The sequence below is a fragment of the Phalacrocorax aristotelis genome, chromosome 22, assembly GCF_949628215.1.
Source record: "Phalacrocorax aristotelis chromosome 22, bGulAri2.1, whole genome shotgun sequence".
Lineage (NCBI taxonomy): Eukaryota > Metazoa > Chordata > Aves > Suliformes > Phalacrocoracidae > Phalacrocorax > Phalacrocorax aristotelis.
In genome coordinates this window covers 282,913-300,889 of record NC_134297.1, presented here as the reverse complement: position 1 = coordinate 300,889, position 17,977 = coordinate 282,913, and the positions used below count along the sequence as shown (strand labels likewise).

The 17,977-nt window shown below is 49.4% G+C and overlaps 1 protein-coding gene across 2 annotated transcripts in view; it reads left to right on the top strand.

Annotated features, from left to right (window-relative positions):
* KMT2A (lysine methyltransferase 2A) overlaps nt 1-17,977 on the top strand; it is a 49,027-nt gene that overhangs the window by 3,475 nt on the left and 27,575 nt on the right. For both annotated transcript variants that reach the window (XM_075116149.1, XM_075116148.1), the window contains exons 2-8: nt 8,223-8,292; nt 9,481-12,149; nt 13,454-13,631; nt 14,028-14,262; nt 15,551-15,615; nt 16,431-16,802; nt 17,426-17,499. In XM_075116149.1, the coding sequence (XP_074972250.1) occupies nt 8,223-8,292; nt 9,481-12,149; nt 13,454-13,631; nt 14,028-14,262; nt 15,551-15,615; nt 16,431-16,802; nt 17,426-17,499 (3,663 nt within the window). The remainder of the gene's footprint in view (nt 1-8,222; nt 8,293-9,480; nt 12,150-13,453; nt 13,632-14,027; nt 14,263-15,550; nt 15,616-16,430; nt 16,803-17,425; nt 17,500-17,977) is intronic.

Sequence of the window (17,977 nt, the reverse complement as noted above, 5' to 3'; positions counted from 1 at the left end):
TTGGGACGTAAAAGTTGAGAGCCTGTTGGATGCGTGTTGACAGTTTACTCCATAAATCTGCATGAGCTTGAAAGCTGCAGAAACTTGAGGCTTGGAATGGAGCGTAGTGGCGATGACGGTGTCTCTAGTAGCACTGCTGTAATTATACATGGATCATCATTTTTTACGAGGTAAATGCTAGAGTCTTAGATGTTCACCGACGGCTGGCTTGTTCGGAAATGGTACTAGATCCATGTGCTGGGAGGAAGGAGTGGCATCCACGATGCCGCCGCGGACACGCCTGGGCTGGGAGTACTGATAATTTCAGTTCTCCACGGGCATTAAAATTCCGTCTGCCTCAAAATTTCCTCTCCTGGCATTACGTTGAATGGTCGCGGTAAAACTGCCTGGGTGCTTTAATCCATGAAGCAGAGGTGCAGAGCCCTGCCTGTTGCGTTACCCGTAATTGCTGCACATGCGTGAGGAGAGAACCGCTCGCAGGTGTTGATGTAAAACAAGAGGTGCACCGTGAAGACAGTGCAGGTCGCGGCCCGAGAGACGGCGGGCTCCTTCGCGCTTTTTCTCCTTTCCGAAGACTCGAACTCTCCGTTGTCAGAAGTGTGAAAGTCCAAGTACACGTTTTAACCGTGCTGGTGAGTTCCCTGTTTCCACAATTCGGTCAGCGTTACGCAGTACTCGAAACCCTCAGAGGGGTGGTTTTGTGACGCTTTCTGGCGCAAAGAATTTGGGGTTCCCCGGGAGAAGCTGGTTTTGATGGAAGGTGACATTGCTCACCTCACCAACAGCAGTGATGGGTAGGTAAGACAGTTATAGAAGCAGCAGCGATGCGTGCTGACCCGTTTGGTCCAGGGGCACTTCCTTCAGCTGGGAAACTCACGGGACAGACCCTTGCAGCAGCATCTTTCACTGCGGGCTTCCATATTGTTGTCAACGCTGAACTACAGATCTTACTGTACTGTGTTTGGAGGAAATGAGGGAAGAGACTGGGTAACTCTCTGCATCGGTCGTTCGCTTCTCAGCCTCTTTTAACTGGCTTCCGAGCGCGTCCCTGCTGAGCGCTTGTGAAACCGTGCCGATGGCTTCCACCGGCTGGTGGGCAGCAGTGTGCACAGGTGCCTTTCTCCTGTGCACGTGCGCGAGGGAACACGCTCGCTGCAGGTTTTCCAGTGTTCGGTTCAGGCTTCGGTTGTGTTTGTCTCGGGACTTTGTTTTGTTCGTTCAGGTTGCAAAGCAGCCAAGGTTTGTCACTTGTGCTGGTTTTGGCTGGGATAGAGCTAGTTTTCTTCCTAGCAGCTGATACAGGGCTACATTTTGGATTTGTGCTGGCAACAGTGCTGATAACACAGGGATGTTTTAGTTACTGCTGAGCTGGGCTTGTGTGGCATCAAGGCCTTTTTCTGCTTCTCTCACCGCCCCGCCAGCGAGCAGGGCCAGGATGCATGAGGAGCTGGGAGGGGGACGCGGCCGGGACAGCTGCCCCCAACTGACCCAAGGGGAGACAAAGGGAGTCACTGATGACACGAGATGCCACGTCTCTCTCCAGCAGCGGCGGCCACTGGGGATGACCTTGGCAAAGAACGTGGGTTCTGGCTAACTACTCCAACATGATGCTTCTCTGGCAATTAAGTCCTTTTAGCTAGGTGCCTGTGCAGCGTAAGCCCCTGGGGTTTTGATGATCTTAGGGGTTTTTCTACTGAAAGTGTTGCAGTTTGTTGTGGTCAGTCCCCTCAGTTCAGTCTTGTGCACCAGCAGCGAGTGAGTTCTCAAGGTAAAGGGATACCACAAAGTTCCCCCAGAGGGGTGAGCTGTTACCCCTGAGCCAAGCTACAAAGCATAGTTCAATTTTAACAGCACTTTTGTGCTTTACCAGGTGGCGTGTGTTTCTTTAGGAGCAAAAGATTCTATGATTCTATGAAAGATAAGCTTGCCACTGCTCTAGATTTTTTTTTTTTCAAATGCATCAATACAGCAACTTCAGAGCATAGCTGTCTGTGTGCCGAAGTCACTGAAGTTTTGCAGTCCGCCGCTTTGGTGCGTTGGGCAGTTTGGTTAGTTACGTCTACTTTTATTTAACAACAAGCTCCAGAATTTCCTTTCCTTGGTTGTCCGAGTCCAGCTGAAACATTGCTTTCTAAACATCTATTATGGAACGAGGAGAGAGAGCCTTCGCTTGCCAGCAGCCGTGTGTTGCCAGTGGTCTCTTAGATGTGGTCCGGGAGGCTTTGGTCTTGCTTTTCCCTCACTGGCTGCAAACTAAATCTTTCTAGGTAATAGTTTGGCTGACCGTCTTCCTTGGAGGTGGCATTGAAAGCTTGTTGCCACCAGAATGAGACTGTGCTCTAAAAAGCATCCGTCTTTGTTCAGACTGGAAATTGTAAATCTGGATTCTTTGTCCAGGATGGAACCGGGACTCTGTGGAAAGCGGGGACCAATTGTGTTTCGTTAGTGGGCTGCTGCTGGAAGTTAGTCTGCTCTGCTGCTCGCGGTTTGGCTGGGTAGCGAGAGCCTGGCTGTACTGCTACCTCCTAGCACTGGATATTCTCATTTTCCTTCTAGCAAGCTGGCAGCACCGACCTGTGTGCTCAGTCATGCTGTCAGAACAGGTGCTGGCTGTGCTCGAGCCCCACAAATCTGAAATTAGGTGTTGTCCGAGGGACCCCGACGCTGCGGTCCTAATCACAGTTGTATTGTTGTGGTTGATTGCGGAGGGTGCAGCTGCAAGGCGGTCGCGGGGTGTATGCTCCTGGTGTTCCGGTCTGGGGGTTGTTGTGTCGAGGTGACCCATCCAAGAGCAACTCTGTGCTCTCGGGACGTGCAGCGTAGATTGGTGCTGTTGCGAGGCGAAGTCCCAGCAGACTCTGTGCGTCTCTCCCATTCAGTTTTTGTCCAGTTAAAGAACGACGGGCCGAGCGGAGCCTCAGCCGGCTCGGTACGTAACAGTAACTCGGAGCAGTCTGCCGCTTGTTAGCGGCGTTGCATCACCAGTAATCGCTTGGGAAGCGTCTCCCTGAACTCCCAGATGACTCCACATGAGCGCAGAGCGCGCCCGGTGTTTGTCTCGGGGCTACTTATTGCCAGCCTCTGAGGATGTTTACTCTGCGGGAAGAAGAGGAGTCTCTTAGATATTGTGCCGTAGTTACTAAGCAGGCTTTCGAATGAGCTTCTCAAAATAGCGTACCTCTTTCCAAGAAGATGAGGTGCAGTTTAACTGGGGCCAAACCCAAGATGGTGAACAGGAAGAGGAGTAAAGCGTTGTTCTGATTACTCTGTTGTAAAATTAAATAAACCTTTTCGAGAGCTGATTGGAACAGCTGCGTTGCTGGTTTAGTGCTTCTGACAGCTTTGTTGACAGTCCGTGCAACTTTATGGATCCGTAGTGGTACAGGTTATGCTGCTATGCCTCTAGGCAGAGATGGCAGCGTCAGCCAGGACCTTCAGGACAGTTTCTCATTTGAAGGTGGAGTGTCCTCTGAGATCTTTAGTTGGAAATCCTTTCGAAAGTAATTTTGCTTAAGAATGGTGAAATAGAGATTCGCTTGCAACTTTTCTGTCCTTATAGTGGCTGGGTTACTTCAGGAAAAGCCTCTCTTCATCGGCTCGCAGCTCTGCGCTACCTCAGCTGGTTTAAACCTCAGTGTTTGAGTGGGAGATGTAGGTGGAGGCTCTGCTGCCCATCGAGAGATCGCCCCTTGCTTGCTCGGTTAGGCTTCGTGACTTGCACATGAGGCAAGCCTTGCCTTGTCCTTTTCTTTAAAATCCCAAGTGACCTTTTTTGCATTGCATTATTCTTCCTCAGGTAAATGAGGCCACATTCAAAACCATTATGGTTTTTAATCACTCTCCATCTGTTGTGCTTTATAGTCACTTCTGAAAAACTGGAGGGAGGCTGTTCCTGCTTAATTTGCCTCGGAACTGCGTTCTGACGTATGATGGCCGACTGGATGGTTTAGCCTGGCAGAAGCGTGCTGGCCTGTGGTGGCCTTCTCCATCTTCTCTGATGAGTTGCAAGGCTGCCTTCTCTGACAGTGAGAATGACCGTTGCGAGGTCACCAAATAAACGTGAATGACCTGTTGGTCACGCTACGTGCGCTGTAAATGAAGCCAAAGTGATCGTTTTGTGGAGAGCACCTTTTTACCATAGGCAGTTCTGGTGGCTGCTTGGTAGGAAGTGAGAAAAAATGATCATTCTCAGGATACCAGGCCAAAATTAATGTATCCCACCAGAAAAGCAAGGAAATGGCATTCAGTTTAAAAATAATGCAGGTTCCAATTGCAGATTATGATAGGCAATTGTCAAGAACATGGGAAGTACAGATTCAGTAGCTGCAGGCAAAATGATACGGATTTTAGGACCCTGTACGAAGAGAACATTCGTAGCAGCTGCGTGACCTTGGAGGCAGATGCAAGTTGTGTTCTGTTGTTCGCTTCGTGGTCCCAGCCCACAAAATGTTTGAGAGAAGGTGTATCTGTCAAGGTTGTTCGGTGATAGCTGGGGTGGGGAGAGGCATTCCGGGAGAGCAGGAGTGGGGGATCCTCCCACAGGAATCGCGCTTTGTGTCCTCATCTCTCCAACCATCTTCACCGCGTACTTGTACGGAAATCCTCGTCGGGGCCAGGCAGCGGGGAAGCAGATCTGCGCAAACTTCGGAGGGGAAGGAGATGTCGCATACCTCTTTCTTTCCAGAAAGAGCACAAAAAGGCGGAGGGGTGGCCGGAGCCGAAGAAAGCCGTGCCGGGAGTTCTTGTGCACCTCCAGGCCCAGCGTTTTGTTCCTGGCAGAAGAGCGGTTAGCAGCAAACTTCTGTCCTGTGACACTGCTGCCTTTGAACACCAAAATGTCAACTTGTAGCTTTACGCGCACGCTTGTTTTCCTCTTGCCAAGGTCTGACTGCACACGGGCAGCTCCCCTGCAACTTTGTTGTTGCGTATGAGGCCGGTTTTATTTCCAGCTGCGTGCGGCTGCATTTAATGTCAGATGCGTCTCTTCTTTTGTCACCAGAGGTTTGCAGTAGTTGGCCACAGCGAGTATTTCACGTGCATGTAAGTCAAGCGCTGGTAACGGATTTTTAGCATGAGGTGTTATTTTAGATTACACTGAATTTACTTGCCTCTCTGAGCAGGGGTGGTCTCCGAGCCAATCTTGTAAATAAGCCTTTGCGTCTGTTAACTCTTCCTGAAAATTATTTGTTTGTTTATTTAGTGTTTAAGTGGTCTGTTGGAAATGTGACCAGTCCTTGAAGCTGAGTGCATGGCCGTAGCGAGGGCTCTGCGGCTGTGGGGCATGCTTCTCTGGCCGCAGCGTCGCGGTGCTGGAAGTACGGCTGGCGAGCCGCCCCTCGCTCAGAGCCGCTTCCGCGCAGCGAGCGAATGAACAGAGTGCCGGGGAGCTGTTCGGTTAGAGCTGGGAGACTTGGAAATTAATTCTTTCATGTAAAGAAATCCCTGCTGTCTTTTTTTTTCACCAAGCAGCCTGTAGGTAGCCCCTCGAAGGGGCTGTATACATGCCTTAAGAGCCGTCTGCTTGCAGCAGTAAGTTCTGTTTCCCTGGGGGAGATGTGCTCCTACACCCATAAGTCAGCGTTACTCGGCCTTCCTCTGCACCCAGCTTACGCTGTATGCACACGATTTGTGTGCTTGAAAGAGCTGCAGACCTCAGTTTTTGGTAGGCTCATGAGGAAGAAATCGTGTGGGGCGAGGGGCTCTTCCCTTTGCATTGCTGAACCTGGCTGTTGGTAGGCACCTGGTTATTTTTCTACTTGCGTTCTCAGTGTTTAGGCTGTTTCAGCCCAAATCTATCTCTCGTAAGAGCCCCTCCTTTGGCCGGCGCCGGGGACCCTGCTCCCCGGGCGCGCATCCCTGCGAAGGCAGTGCCTGCGCAGCAGTGTTTACATCTTGCAGCAAGCCCACGTGCTCGGGGAGCGGCAGGCAGGCGTGACGGGCCGTTGGTCCGCAGTGCTGTGCGCGGGCGAGCGGGGCGCCGGGCGCTTCTGCTGCCGTTCTCGCTCCAGTTTCGTATCTCCAGCGTTAAAGTGGAGAAGTGGCAGCTTTTCCCTTTTGGGGAAAGGTCTCGGGGGTGGGGGGTGGGGGGTGGGGGGGTGTTCTGCACGATGCAAGGTCCCTCGGGTAGAAACAATGCGTTTTGGCATCACCTTATTTCTTTTACATTGCTTTTTCCAGTTTCCTTGGCATCGCTGCTGCAGTTGCAAAGAGCAGGTAGACAGCAGGGATGCGAGGAAGGGCAGGACTGTCCCCTTCTCCCGCAACGTGCTGTGATGTTTGCTCGCAGCGATTGTGAACCGCAGCCTGAGCGTCTGTGTTTTGTTTGACTCACTGGAGCGTTACTCGCGTTGAGAACTTGAATGGCTTTCCCTTCACAGTATTTACTCTGTTTGAATTGTGTAATACTGTGGCTCATGAAACAGAAACCAAGCAGAAAATTTTGCAAAGTGTTTGTCTCAAGCCTTGCTGCTTTTTAGCGCATCACGACTTTCCTGTAGATGCAGGTGGGGCTCTCAGCGCGCACGGTTTAATTGCTTTAAAACCAAACTGTGGTTTCAGCAGCTGAGACTTTTCTTCGTGGTCTGTCCTGTAAGCAGAATTAGGAATTAGGAATTCAACGGACAAAGCACAAGGCCAGGAAAAAGACACGGTTTTGGCAAAGTCTTTTATCAGGCCTAAGCTACATCGGGGAACGGTGTTATTTCTTTGCACAGCTTACCTTCTCCTATTCACAGTGTTGCACCTTTTTACTTTCAGGATGCAGTTCTTGTGGTACTTGCTCTCCTCAAAGCTCTTTCCAGGCTCACGTTGTTACTGAAACAGCATAGTTACGTTCTGGCCTGCGGCCACGCTGCACAGCCCTTTAAGGAAGCAAGCAACAAGTGACTTCTCCGTTTTCAAAGTTCAGGGGAAACTTGAGACTGGCAAATGTAAATACTTGAGGTGAAATCAGACTAGGAAAGCTGGAACAATGCAAAACCAAAAACATGTCACAAATTCTGGCAGCAGACGCCTAGGATTGACGTTTTTGAATGATCCCTGAAAAACCTGTCCTGGTGTGAACAGAGTGCCTTCAGCGTTGTGCCGCTGTCAGGGGGAAGAGCATTACAATGGAAGTCAGGTTTTCATCTCTCCTAAAGACGAAGTCTGAAGTGCATTAAAAAAACCCCAACCCAACAACAAAAACTACCTTTAGTGTAGCCAAGGGCCAATTTTTAAGGAAATTGTCCCTGATGTTCCATAACACTACCTACGTGGCTACTAGTTTCATTATTCTTTGAAATGTAATAATTAGTGAAGGTTGTGGTCCCCCAAATAAATGCTTTTTTAGCGATGACTTCACCGGGAGCTGTATGAGAGGCCTTTGGTACCTCCAAGAGAAGGCTTGTTCCGCCACCTTGCTGGTTGGTTTGCGGCGTTTCCAGATATTTAGCTGTATGACAGGCTGTGGCTCTTGGGGTGTGTGAACGATGCCTGCATCTTAGGGATGACCCTGCCTCCCCGTTGGCAGCTTTAGGCTACTTCAACTTGTTCCTTAGCCAGGCTTGAAGGTGGTTGTGTGGTGGAGCTGATGGGGATTCATCTGAAGGCGTGCCTGTCTCTGTAGGGTCCGAGGAGGCCCCCAAGTCCTGCGTTCTCTTCCCAGAGGCCATAAGCATCCCTGTCAGGTCTTGTGGTAGCGGGCGGCAAGCCCTCCCGCACGGAGGTCGTCGGAAAGGGACTGGAGCGAGCCCTGAGGTCTTGCTGGAGCTCCACAATGCTCAGGCAGAATTATAGACCTCGGATGCTTCTGCTCATCCAGAGATGCTTTTAAATGAGTTTGGAGGAAGTTAGTCTACATTTGCGCTGGAAAAATAAACCGAAACGCTTCTTTTGCTGGAGTACGTCTTTAGGGTAGTTTGAATAATAGCGTATAAGAGTAGACTTTGTGGTTTGATATGAGCAGCAGCTTTTCTGCTTTAAGGGTTTGTTTCCATGTACGCTTGTCCCTTGTTTCCCCATAACTCTTTTTGATCATTCCACAGCTATGAACTATAGCTGCTTTACATGTAAATATTAAGTTGTATTTCCTCTCCAGCAATTGTTGGCTAGGAGAACAAATGCCACGATGGTACCTGGGGAGGGAAAAATCTTCTAGAGTCCTTTCATGCTTTGATCGTACTGCAGTTCGTTGTAATGTTAATATCCACGTCTTCAAATTTCCATCCGCTCTCTCATTGCAGGATGAACAGTTTTTAGGTTTTGGTTCAGATGAAGAAGTCAAAGTACGAAGTCCCACCAGGTCCCCCACAGGTATGTTCAAGTCGCAGGATTGGATGTTGACTTTGCGTTCTCATTTGTGATGGTTTTGCCGTGCCTCTCCTGTTTGTTCCATCAAATCTTGTCAACCATAAAAGCAACCCCGGTCTTTGGGTTCGACTCGGTTAGTTTTGGGCTCTCTACATCTGAGCTGTTACGGAACAGGGAGGCTTTGAGTGAAAGAGTTACGCTGATGAAACCAGTCAAAGCCTCACGTTAGTGTTTTGGAGAGGCAGTTACTTTAACAGGAAGGATCTAAAAGGTTTGAATGTTTCCGTATCTTTTGACAAACTCACAATCACCTGTAACTGGAGCCTTTGCTTTTTTGGAAACAAAACAAATACAGACACTTGAGGATAAGCTGTAGCCGAGGTGTTGCATTTTCAGCTTTCAAGATGTAGGATCGAGTCATGATGGGACTGCCAGTGAATGAGTTCAGCTTTGATTTAGATTCTTGTCAATAAATGCTCTCACCACAGCACTCTGCTCATGCACCGCAATGATCTGCTGAGCTTGGCCTTGCCAGCAAATTCTGCTGGGGAGAGCCTTGCTAATAGGGTGTGTCAAATGAAGAATGAAGTACATTGTCAGAGCTGTGTGAAGGCCCGGAACTGGAATAGCCGGGTTTGGTGGGCACGCGTTGAAATGCATTGGTAGAGGTGAGTAATCGAGTCTTGCACATCTGCTTGATGGGTGCAAGGGCAACGCCGAGTGCTAACTGGGTTTTGGAGCTGAGAGTGGATTTTTAGTAAATTACCTTGTATCAGCCTCTCCCCGTACATTGTTCTTGCCTCACTGACCTACCTCTTAGCGCTGCAGGTGGGTGGCACTAGAGAAGGATTTTTTTTTTTCCTTTCAACTAGCCGTGGTCTGCTTTAGGAAAAAAAGTCTTTTAATTGTTTGAAAGGTGGCACGTGCCCTTAAGACTTTTTGTGCCCTCTCAACAATCAGTTGATAGTGGCTTTGTGCCGTATTTTATAGGGGAGGAGAGGTTTGTTGGGAAGGTACTCTTTCTGTGTATTGATGAAACGCTATTTTTATTCGTTGATTAACTGAAATGTCTTGGCAGCTTGTATGGGCAGTGTGACTGGTACTGAGCAAACGCTTGCGTGACCTGGGTGACGCTGATCCGACGCTGGGCGAAGTGTAACGTGTGCTCTGCATTCTCTGCTTCCCTCTCAGTTAAGTCTAGTCCACGGAAGCCTCGTGGGAGGCCCCGGAGCAGTTCTGACCGAAGTTCAGCTGTGCTGTCAGACTCTTCATCGGTGTGTTCCCCTTCGAGCAAGTCTGAAACCACATCCATGGAGAAAGTAAAGAAGAAGGAGTTGAAGAGCGGGGAAAAAAGACGAGGAAGACCTCCAACGCTTACGAGCGTGAAGTTCAAATTGTCACAAGGAAAGGACCCATCGGACGTGCAGAAGGGCAGTAAAGAAGAAAAAGATAGCCTGAAAAAAATCAAAAGGTCACCATCCACTACATTTCAGCAAGCAACTAAGATCAAGAAATTACGAACTAGTAAGCTCTCGCCACTGAAATCTAAATTCAAGCCTGGGGCGAAACTTCAGATTGGGAGGAAGAGCGTTCAGATTGTGCGCAGGAGAGGTAGGCCGCCGTCCTCTGAACGTTTAAAGACTTCCTCGACCTTAGTCATAAACTCGCAGCTGGAGAAACCCCAAAGGATTCGCAAAGAAAAGGATGGCACGCCACCGCTTACGAAAGAAGAAAAGACTGCTGTCAGACAGAGTCCGCGCAGGATTAAGCCCGTTAGGATTATACCTTCCACCAAAAGGACGGATGCTGCCATCGCCAAGCAACTCTTGCAGAGGGCTAAAAAGGGGGCGCAAAAAAAGATTGAGAAAGAAGCAGCCAAACTGCAGGGCAGGAAGGGGAGAACCCAGCTCAAAAATATCCGACAGTTCATCATGCCGGTTGTGAGCGCTATCTCTTCGCGGATTATTAAAACGCCCAAACGGTTCATTGAGGATGAAGACTACGATCCTCCGATCAAAATATCCAGACTAGAATCCACACCAAACAGCAGGTTCAGCGCTACGTCTTGTGGCTCCAGTGAAAAGTCCAGCGCCGCTTCTCAGCATTCGTCTCAGATGTCTTCGGACTCCTCACGGTCCAGCAGCCCCAGCGTGGATACGTCTACGGACTCCCAGGCTTCCGAGGAGATGCAGACGCTTTCTGAGGAGCGAAGCAATACTCCAGAAGTTCACGCGCCACTGCCAGTTTCTCAGTCCCCTGAAAATGATAACAGCGACAGGAGAAACAGAAGATTTTCGATAACAGAAAGAAGTTTTGGCCAAAGGACTGCTAAAAAGCTGTCAGCCTTACCAAGCGTGCCGCAGCAGCAGTCCTCCTCCTCTCCCCCTCCCCCTTTGCTCACTCCCCCGCCACCGCTGCAGCCTGCCTCCAGCATCTCGGACCATACCCCTTGGCTTATGCCTCCTACCATACCGTTAGCCTCGCCCTTTCTTCCCGCTTCCGCGGCACCGATGCAAGAGAAACGGAAGTCTATTCTGCGAGAGCCGACGTTCAGGTGGACCTCCCTGAAGCATTCCAGGTCAGAACCACAGTACTTCTCATCAGCAAAATATGCCAAAGAGGGTCTGATTCGCAAACCGATATTCGACAACTTCAGGCCCCCACCGCTGACACCGGAGGACGTTGGCTTTACGCCCGGCTTCTCGACGCCAGGTGCCACAGCCCCGGCCCGTCTATTTTCTCTTCACTCTGGAACGAGGTTTGATATGCACAAGAGAAGTCCTCTGCTGAGAGCGCCCAGATTCACGCCGAGCGAGGCCCACTCCAGGATCTTTGAATCTGTAATTCTGCCCTCGTCGGTTGGTCGCGCTGCTACGGGGACCTCTGCGACAGGCGTCTCTTCTCGGAAGCGTAAGAGGAGAGTGTTTAGCCCCATCCGTTCGGAACCCAGATCTCCTTCGCACTCCATGAGGACGAGAAGCGGGAGGCTTAGCACCTCGGACCTGACAACTCTCACCCCACAGTCTTCTGTCTCTTCCTCATTAACTAGCATTTCTGTTAGTTCTCTTGCCACTAGTGCCTTAAATTCAACTTTTACTTTTCCTTCCCATTCCCTGCCGCAGTCTGGGGAACCGGCAGAAAGAAGCCAGAGACCAAGGAAGCAGGCTAGCACTCCGGCAGAGCCTTTCTCATCCAGTAGCCCTACTCCTCTCTTCCCCTGGTTCACATCGAGTCCCCAGACAGAGAGAGGCAGAAACAAGGACAGGGCAGCGGAGGAGCTCTCCAAAGATAAAGACGCTGACAAAAGCCTGGAGAAGGACAAGAGCAGAGAGAAAGACAGAGAGAGAGAAAAGGAGAACAAACGGGAGTCGAGGAAAGAGAAAAGGAGAAAAGGGTCAGAAATTCAGAGTAGCTCTGCTTTGTTTCCTGTAGGTAAAATGCCGAAAGAAAAAGTTGTCAGCGAAGACGTTGCAGCCTCGTCGTCTGCCAAAAAGACTGCCGGGCGGAAGAAGTCTACGGCAGTAGATCCCGCGGCAGACGTTTCTGCTGCTGCTCTGGCAGACACGGCAGCCGTCAAAACCAAAACGTCCAAGAAGGGTAGAGGGGGGTTAGACAAATCGGATCTGGACCTCAGCCCCGCCGTGCCGTCTTCGGAGAAGGAAAAAGCCCTGCGTCTTTCTGCTCCTTCTTCAAGCGCTGTTAAGCATTCCGCTTCCTCCATCAGCTCTATGTTGGCTCAAGCAGACAAACTGCCAATGACTGACAAGAGGGTGGCCAGTCTTCTGAAGAAGGCGAAAGCCCAGCTGTACAAGATTGAGAAGAGCAAGTCCCTCAAACAAGCAGATCAGCCAAAAGCACAGGTACTCCTTTTTCCGAGTTGTTCTTTTTGTATTTTTATTAGAGCACGTTTTATTTTGAACTCGCACTGGAAGTCACAAGTAGCTTTCGGATCCTAAGCGCGAAGAATTAACGTGCCGAGCTAAGCAGCTGTTAGCGCAGCAGATGGCAAACGATCCAAAAACGAGAAGCCCTGGGCAGAAGCTGAGGGGGAGAGGGAGCTGCTGTGTAGTCAGCTCAGAGGGGAGCTGTGTGCGTTTTTAGAGATCAGTTGGTCGTAGCTGCTTGTTAGGCTTCTCCGAATAAATCTAAGCAAAGTGATAATCTGGAGCAGTAGTACTCACTCCTAAAAGCATGGTTCCAGCAAACCGCAGTAGTCTTTCTTGGCCTCGATGTTTCTTGTAGGCCCTTCTCGAACATAAAGCTGGCTTCTGAAGATAAAGTTGGTCGTGGTCTTTTTTATTAAACTTTACACGGTGATGACTTGTCACCTACGGGCAGGGCTAAAATCCACTGGGATTTGGCATCATGTTGGAGGGCTGCTTTCCTCTCTTCCCTCTCCCCGTTCCCCCACCCCAAGCCTGCCCTTTTCTGCAGTCCTCTATCTGCCCAAGAGGTAGGTGAAAAACACTTCCAGAGAATATTTCCTTTTTATTTAAACTTTTACTTCCCGTAATGGCACTAGTGTTGGAAACGGCTAGCACGCATTTTAACTCGAAAATTCTCGAGCTTTTGTCTCTGAAGCAAAGCGCGTGCTTCTGTACGCGTGGCTCGGTATAGACCCAGCCCAGGCCCTGACAACTACCTGTTTGGGGGAGTTCTTTGGGTAGGAGATAGCTCAGAATCCGATGGCGAAACATGGCAAATTGCACTGAGATGCTACGTGTCTTTTAGCACCGCGGTAAACACAAGCCCCTCACCTTAAAGGGCAGCAGCTACAAAGCTATCAAACAGCTCTGTTCACTTCTGGCTTCTGCTGGATCAGTTAGCACTGAACGTTAGCCTAATTCCAGTCCAGACTGATTTTTACGATACCAGTGCCTTAGTAACATGGCTTTGTGAGCGGTTTGCTTCCGAATTACAGGTAGAAACTTACTTCGTAATTCCAAGTGAGGAAAACCCCTTGTTCTTTTGAGTTTATCCTCTCTCGGACAGCCAAGGCTTAGAAGGCTGAGAGTCTCTGTCTCTCTCCCGATTCTTACGAAGCACAAGCTAAGATAGAATTCAGCTCTTTTTAGGTTGTCGACAGGTATCCGTTACGTGTTTCCCAGCCTCGTTTTGATGCCTTTCTGAGGAATGCTGTCTGTTCTCACGTTCTGAAATCTAGGGACAGGAGAGCGATTCGTCAGAAACGTCGGTCCGAGGACCACGAATAAAACATGTTTGCAGGAGAGCAGCTGTTGCGCTGGGCCGCAAGCGAGCAGTGTTTCCTGACGACATGCCCACTCTGAGTGCCTTACCGTGGGAAGAACGGGAGAAGATACTGTCTTCCATGGGGAATGACGGTGAGTTAAGATTTCTAGTTCTCATCTCTGGATTCACACCAAGTCAGCTTTTGCTGACTGCTTAAAATGAGGACTTCAAGTGACGAGCAAGGGAGGGTGTGTTGGACAGCTCCAGGCTCTTGGTTACAATGCCACTCGAACAGGGTCTTTCCTTCAAATCATTGCTGTAAACGTGGGTTCCGCACTAAATTTCGGCCGGCTGAGGGCTGCGCGTGCGTGTATGTGTGTGCACGTCCGCGTGTGCGGGTACACGCATGCTCACACGCACCCCTTGTGCAGCTCTGCGGCTGAACTGGCGCTTCACGGAATAAATTCTTTTGGCAAATTAGAAGCCCCCGAGGTGTTCATTGACATCAGTGAAGTCACGTGAGACACTTTTTTTTTTTTTTTTGATAGATAAGTCATCGATAGCTGGCTCAGAAGAGGCTGAACCTCTCGCTCCTCCTATCAAGCCAATTAAGCCGGTTACCAGAAACAAGGCACAGCAAGAACCTCCGGTGAAGAAGGGCCGACGCTCAAGGCGCTGTGGGCAGTGTTCGGGCTGTCAGGTCCCAGAGGACTGTGGTGTCTGTACCAACTGTCTAGACAAACCCAAGTTTGGTGGGCGCAATATAAAGAAGCAGTGCTGCAAGTAAGTATGTGTCTGAGAAACTGCCTAATCCTTACGCTGAGTGGGATAAGCACACCCACCCTCCGGGACAGGGAACAGCAGATCTACCCTGTAGCACAGGGTTGGAGTGAATTTGGCCCGGGCTGGGGCTGGGGCAGGGGATTGACAGCAGTTTAATTTAGGAGTCGAGATCCTGATCCAAGCTGTGCTCATTACAAGCTCTTTTTCTAAAGTTCGCTTCTGGTTTGTTCGCTCCGGTTCGACAAAGCTGGCGTAGCGTTGAGAAGCGTTTGCTGTGAGACCGGTGGCTTTCGCCAGGCGGTATGGGTTTTTGCAGGGAAGGCGACGTATGCGTATATATTTATCTCTTAATTCTCCCAAATTGCGTTCATGAAGAGCTCGCGTTTCCAGGATGGTGTTAAGCTGGTGAACACACGCATCACGTAACAAAGGTGTCTCTGGATGTCACAAAGAAATACCGCTCGTCCTTGAGTTTTCCTGTCGATTTTTTTTCTCCACATATCACTTAGCCCGAACCTTTTGCTTTTATAAACCGCTGCTTTCAGTTGGTTTTATAATCTGTCTGAAAAGGCAGCAAAGGAAGGGGCACCGATCAAGATTGTTGTGGTATGAAAGCTATTTATAAATCGTAGCTGTGAGAATTGCTGTGTAGTGCCCATCTGTGTGAAAACGCTCTGCAGGCTGTAAGTAGTCTCGCTCTTCGCAGCTTTGCCCGGGCCTCGGCCTGGGTTTCAAAACCACGGGCCCCGCTACAGGAGCGAAGGCAGAAACAAAGCCTAGCCCCAATTACAGAAGACGTCCTAGGCTAAACCTAAGCAAAATAGGAGATAAAGGTGAACGCTTACAAAAAGGCTTGGTCACCTAATCCGGTTCCGCTCCAAGAGAAACTGTTATTATCTGAAACAGCCTCAGCCTGCATTATGTAAAACCGACAGCTGAGAGTTTGGTGTGATTTCTTCGGGCTCTGGGAAGTATTCTGAGACTTCTCAAATCTAAGTAATGGAATTGATGGGGGATTTACCAGTGAAGCAGTGTTGTTCCATAAGCGGTCGTATTAACCTTGAAATGGTGTTGAGAGTGTGGAAGACGGAAAGGAAAACGTAGAGGAAAATCAGGAATTTCTTGTAGATATTTCTGCAGAGGGAGCGGGGCGGGGGGGGAGGAAGATGGCTTGGAAAAAGGTAGTGGGTGTATTGATCGTGGGGGTTTTTCATCTTGAATAGTTCCAACCTGCCCTCTTAATGTCTGCATTTTTCTTCTGGTTTCATGACGTGTTCTTTCTTTGTAGAATGAGGAAATGTCAGAATCTGCAGTGGATGCCTTCAAAAGCATATCTCCAGAAGCAAGCTAAAGGTAGGCTAAAAGGCTTGGCTGGAGCATAGCACAAGAGAGAAATCTTCCTCTCTTAAATTTTGCTCTTTGTGCCGTCGTTGTGGCTGCACTGAGCTTACGAAAGGTCAGTCTGCAGCCAGGCGTTAAGAGGGAGCCTGCCTGTTCTGATGATGTCAGGTAAAGGTTGCAGGAGAGACGCGAGTGGAGGCAGCACCTGTACTCCGGAACAGTAGCGCTCTCTTTCAGCACTGGACTTGTAGTTTTTCCTTCCTTTCATAGGGAGCGGCTGCTGATGGCTGGTCAGTCTCCCCTCTACCCCTCAGGTGAAGCCTTTCTCAGGGGTTGGCCTGCTCCTGAGTGACACGAGGCCTGATGAGTCCCTCCTGGAGCCTTCTGTGTCTGACATAAGGCTTAAGTGTGCTGTCACACGTGCTCTGAAACCCCCGCGTTCTTGGTGCAGGACCTCTGGAGGTCTGCGTATTAGTGTGACGGCGGTTAGGCGGCTGCCTTGAGCTCCCTGAACTTCGCCACACAGAGATTGCTTTCTCCTTCATTCAGTTAAGCTCTGAAGCTGCTTTACTGCAGAAGGGTTTCGCTTACTGCTCTGTCAGAATAGAGGCCCAAGGTATTAGAGCACGGATCGCAACACAAGCCAAGAGTGCGGTTACTTCACCGAGGAAGCGCTTTATTTTTTGGAGTACTGTTTTTCCTTTTGTACGACAGCATGACAACACTCTGACGTCAAAGTGCCTGTTTCCTTGTTTGAAAAAAGCAGCAAATCATTTGAAGTCCCGCCATTTTATCTGTGTTGCTTTATCGATGCTTCTTCTTCCTAGCTGCAAAAAAGAAAGAGAAGAAATCGAAGACAAACGAAAAGAAAGAGAGCCATTCTGGGAAGAACCAGTTGGACTCTGGACAGAAACAAACGCCTCAGACTGTCGTACCGAGGGAAGACAGTGCCGTCAAGAAGAGCAGCGAACCTGCCCGTAAGCCCGTTGAGGAGAAGCACGAGGATGGGAATTCCTCCGTTCCAGTGTCGGAGTCCAAACAGGTGCCTGCATCTGGTACCAGAAAGACTGGCAAGCAGGCGACCCAGCCAGTGCAGCTTCCTCCTTCGCAGCCACCGAGCTCAGGACCTTTGAAAAAAGAAGCACCTAAACTTACCGCTTCTGAGCCTAAGAAAAAGCAGACTCCCCAGCCAGAAATAGGTAAATGGGACTGTTTATCCTCAATCTGTTTGAGTCACATTAAGTAACAATACTGCTAAAAGCTGTTGGATTTTAAAACCGGTAAATGCTTTATGATCTGGTGAAGTTACAGCAGATTATTTTGGCATTTTTTCTTAGAACTGGCTTCCCTTTTATGGAACTAGAGCATACGTTGGGGCAGGGAGAAAGGTGGCCGTCCTTATCGTGAGTTGTAGTCATGTGGTCTTGGCAGTCTTGAAGTGTTTTTTCAATACTGTTAAGCCTGTTGACTGTTCACAGTCCGAATGTGGAACAAGAACAACGTAGTCTTTTTACTACAAAAACGTAGTCCGCTGTCGCACGTGGTACAGAACAGCACGAACAGCGACCGACGAGGCAGCTCCGGCACTTCTGTGGCTTTGCACCCAGAACGCTTCAGGTTTTTAGCAGAGCAAACTCTCCTGGTCGTGCCTCGAGGAGACTTCTCAGGTCATAGTTGGTGAGGTGCAGGCACAGAAGAGGGTGGAAAAATTCTAGTCTAAAGTTCATCACACGTTACCCAGCTGATTTTTTTTTTTCCCTTTTCTTCTCTACAGGTGGCTGTTAGTTACTTGAAATACTCATAATTTTTCCCCCCTTCCTAGGCACAGAACAAAGCAAACAGAAAAAAATTGCTCCCCGTCCAACTTTCCCTGTGAAACAGAAACCAAAAGAAAAGGTGAATACTGTTTTTTGTACACAGTCAGTAAATTTCAAGAACCTGGAACCTCTGTCTGTCTAGAAAGTAGCACTGTATTACTTAACCCTTTCGCAGATTATTTTTTTTTCTACTTTTCCTGTGGCAGTATGTGGATACCGAAGTACCGGGCGTACGCCTAAGGTTCGGTGTAGGCATTAGCTTGTTCTCTGAGCCTTGTACGCTGTGGGGTGGAGGCTAGCTTTTCCGTAAAAAATGGAACTACCTTCGTCTCAGAAACAACCCCATTATGGGGAAAAAAAACCCAAACCAAACAAACAGAAAAGAATTATCGTCTTTAGATGTGGGAGAGAAGCGCGTAGGCACTAATTACACCCAGCGTTGCCCTGCTGCAGCGAAATAAAAACCAGCACTCTGATGGGAGAGAACAACGTGACGTTAGAGGAGAACGCAGCAAATTGAATTAGCAATGTAATCGCGTGTGGAACGCTCTTAAGAA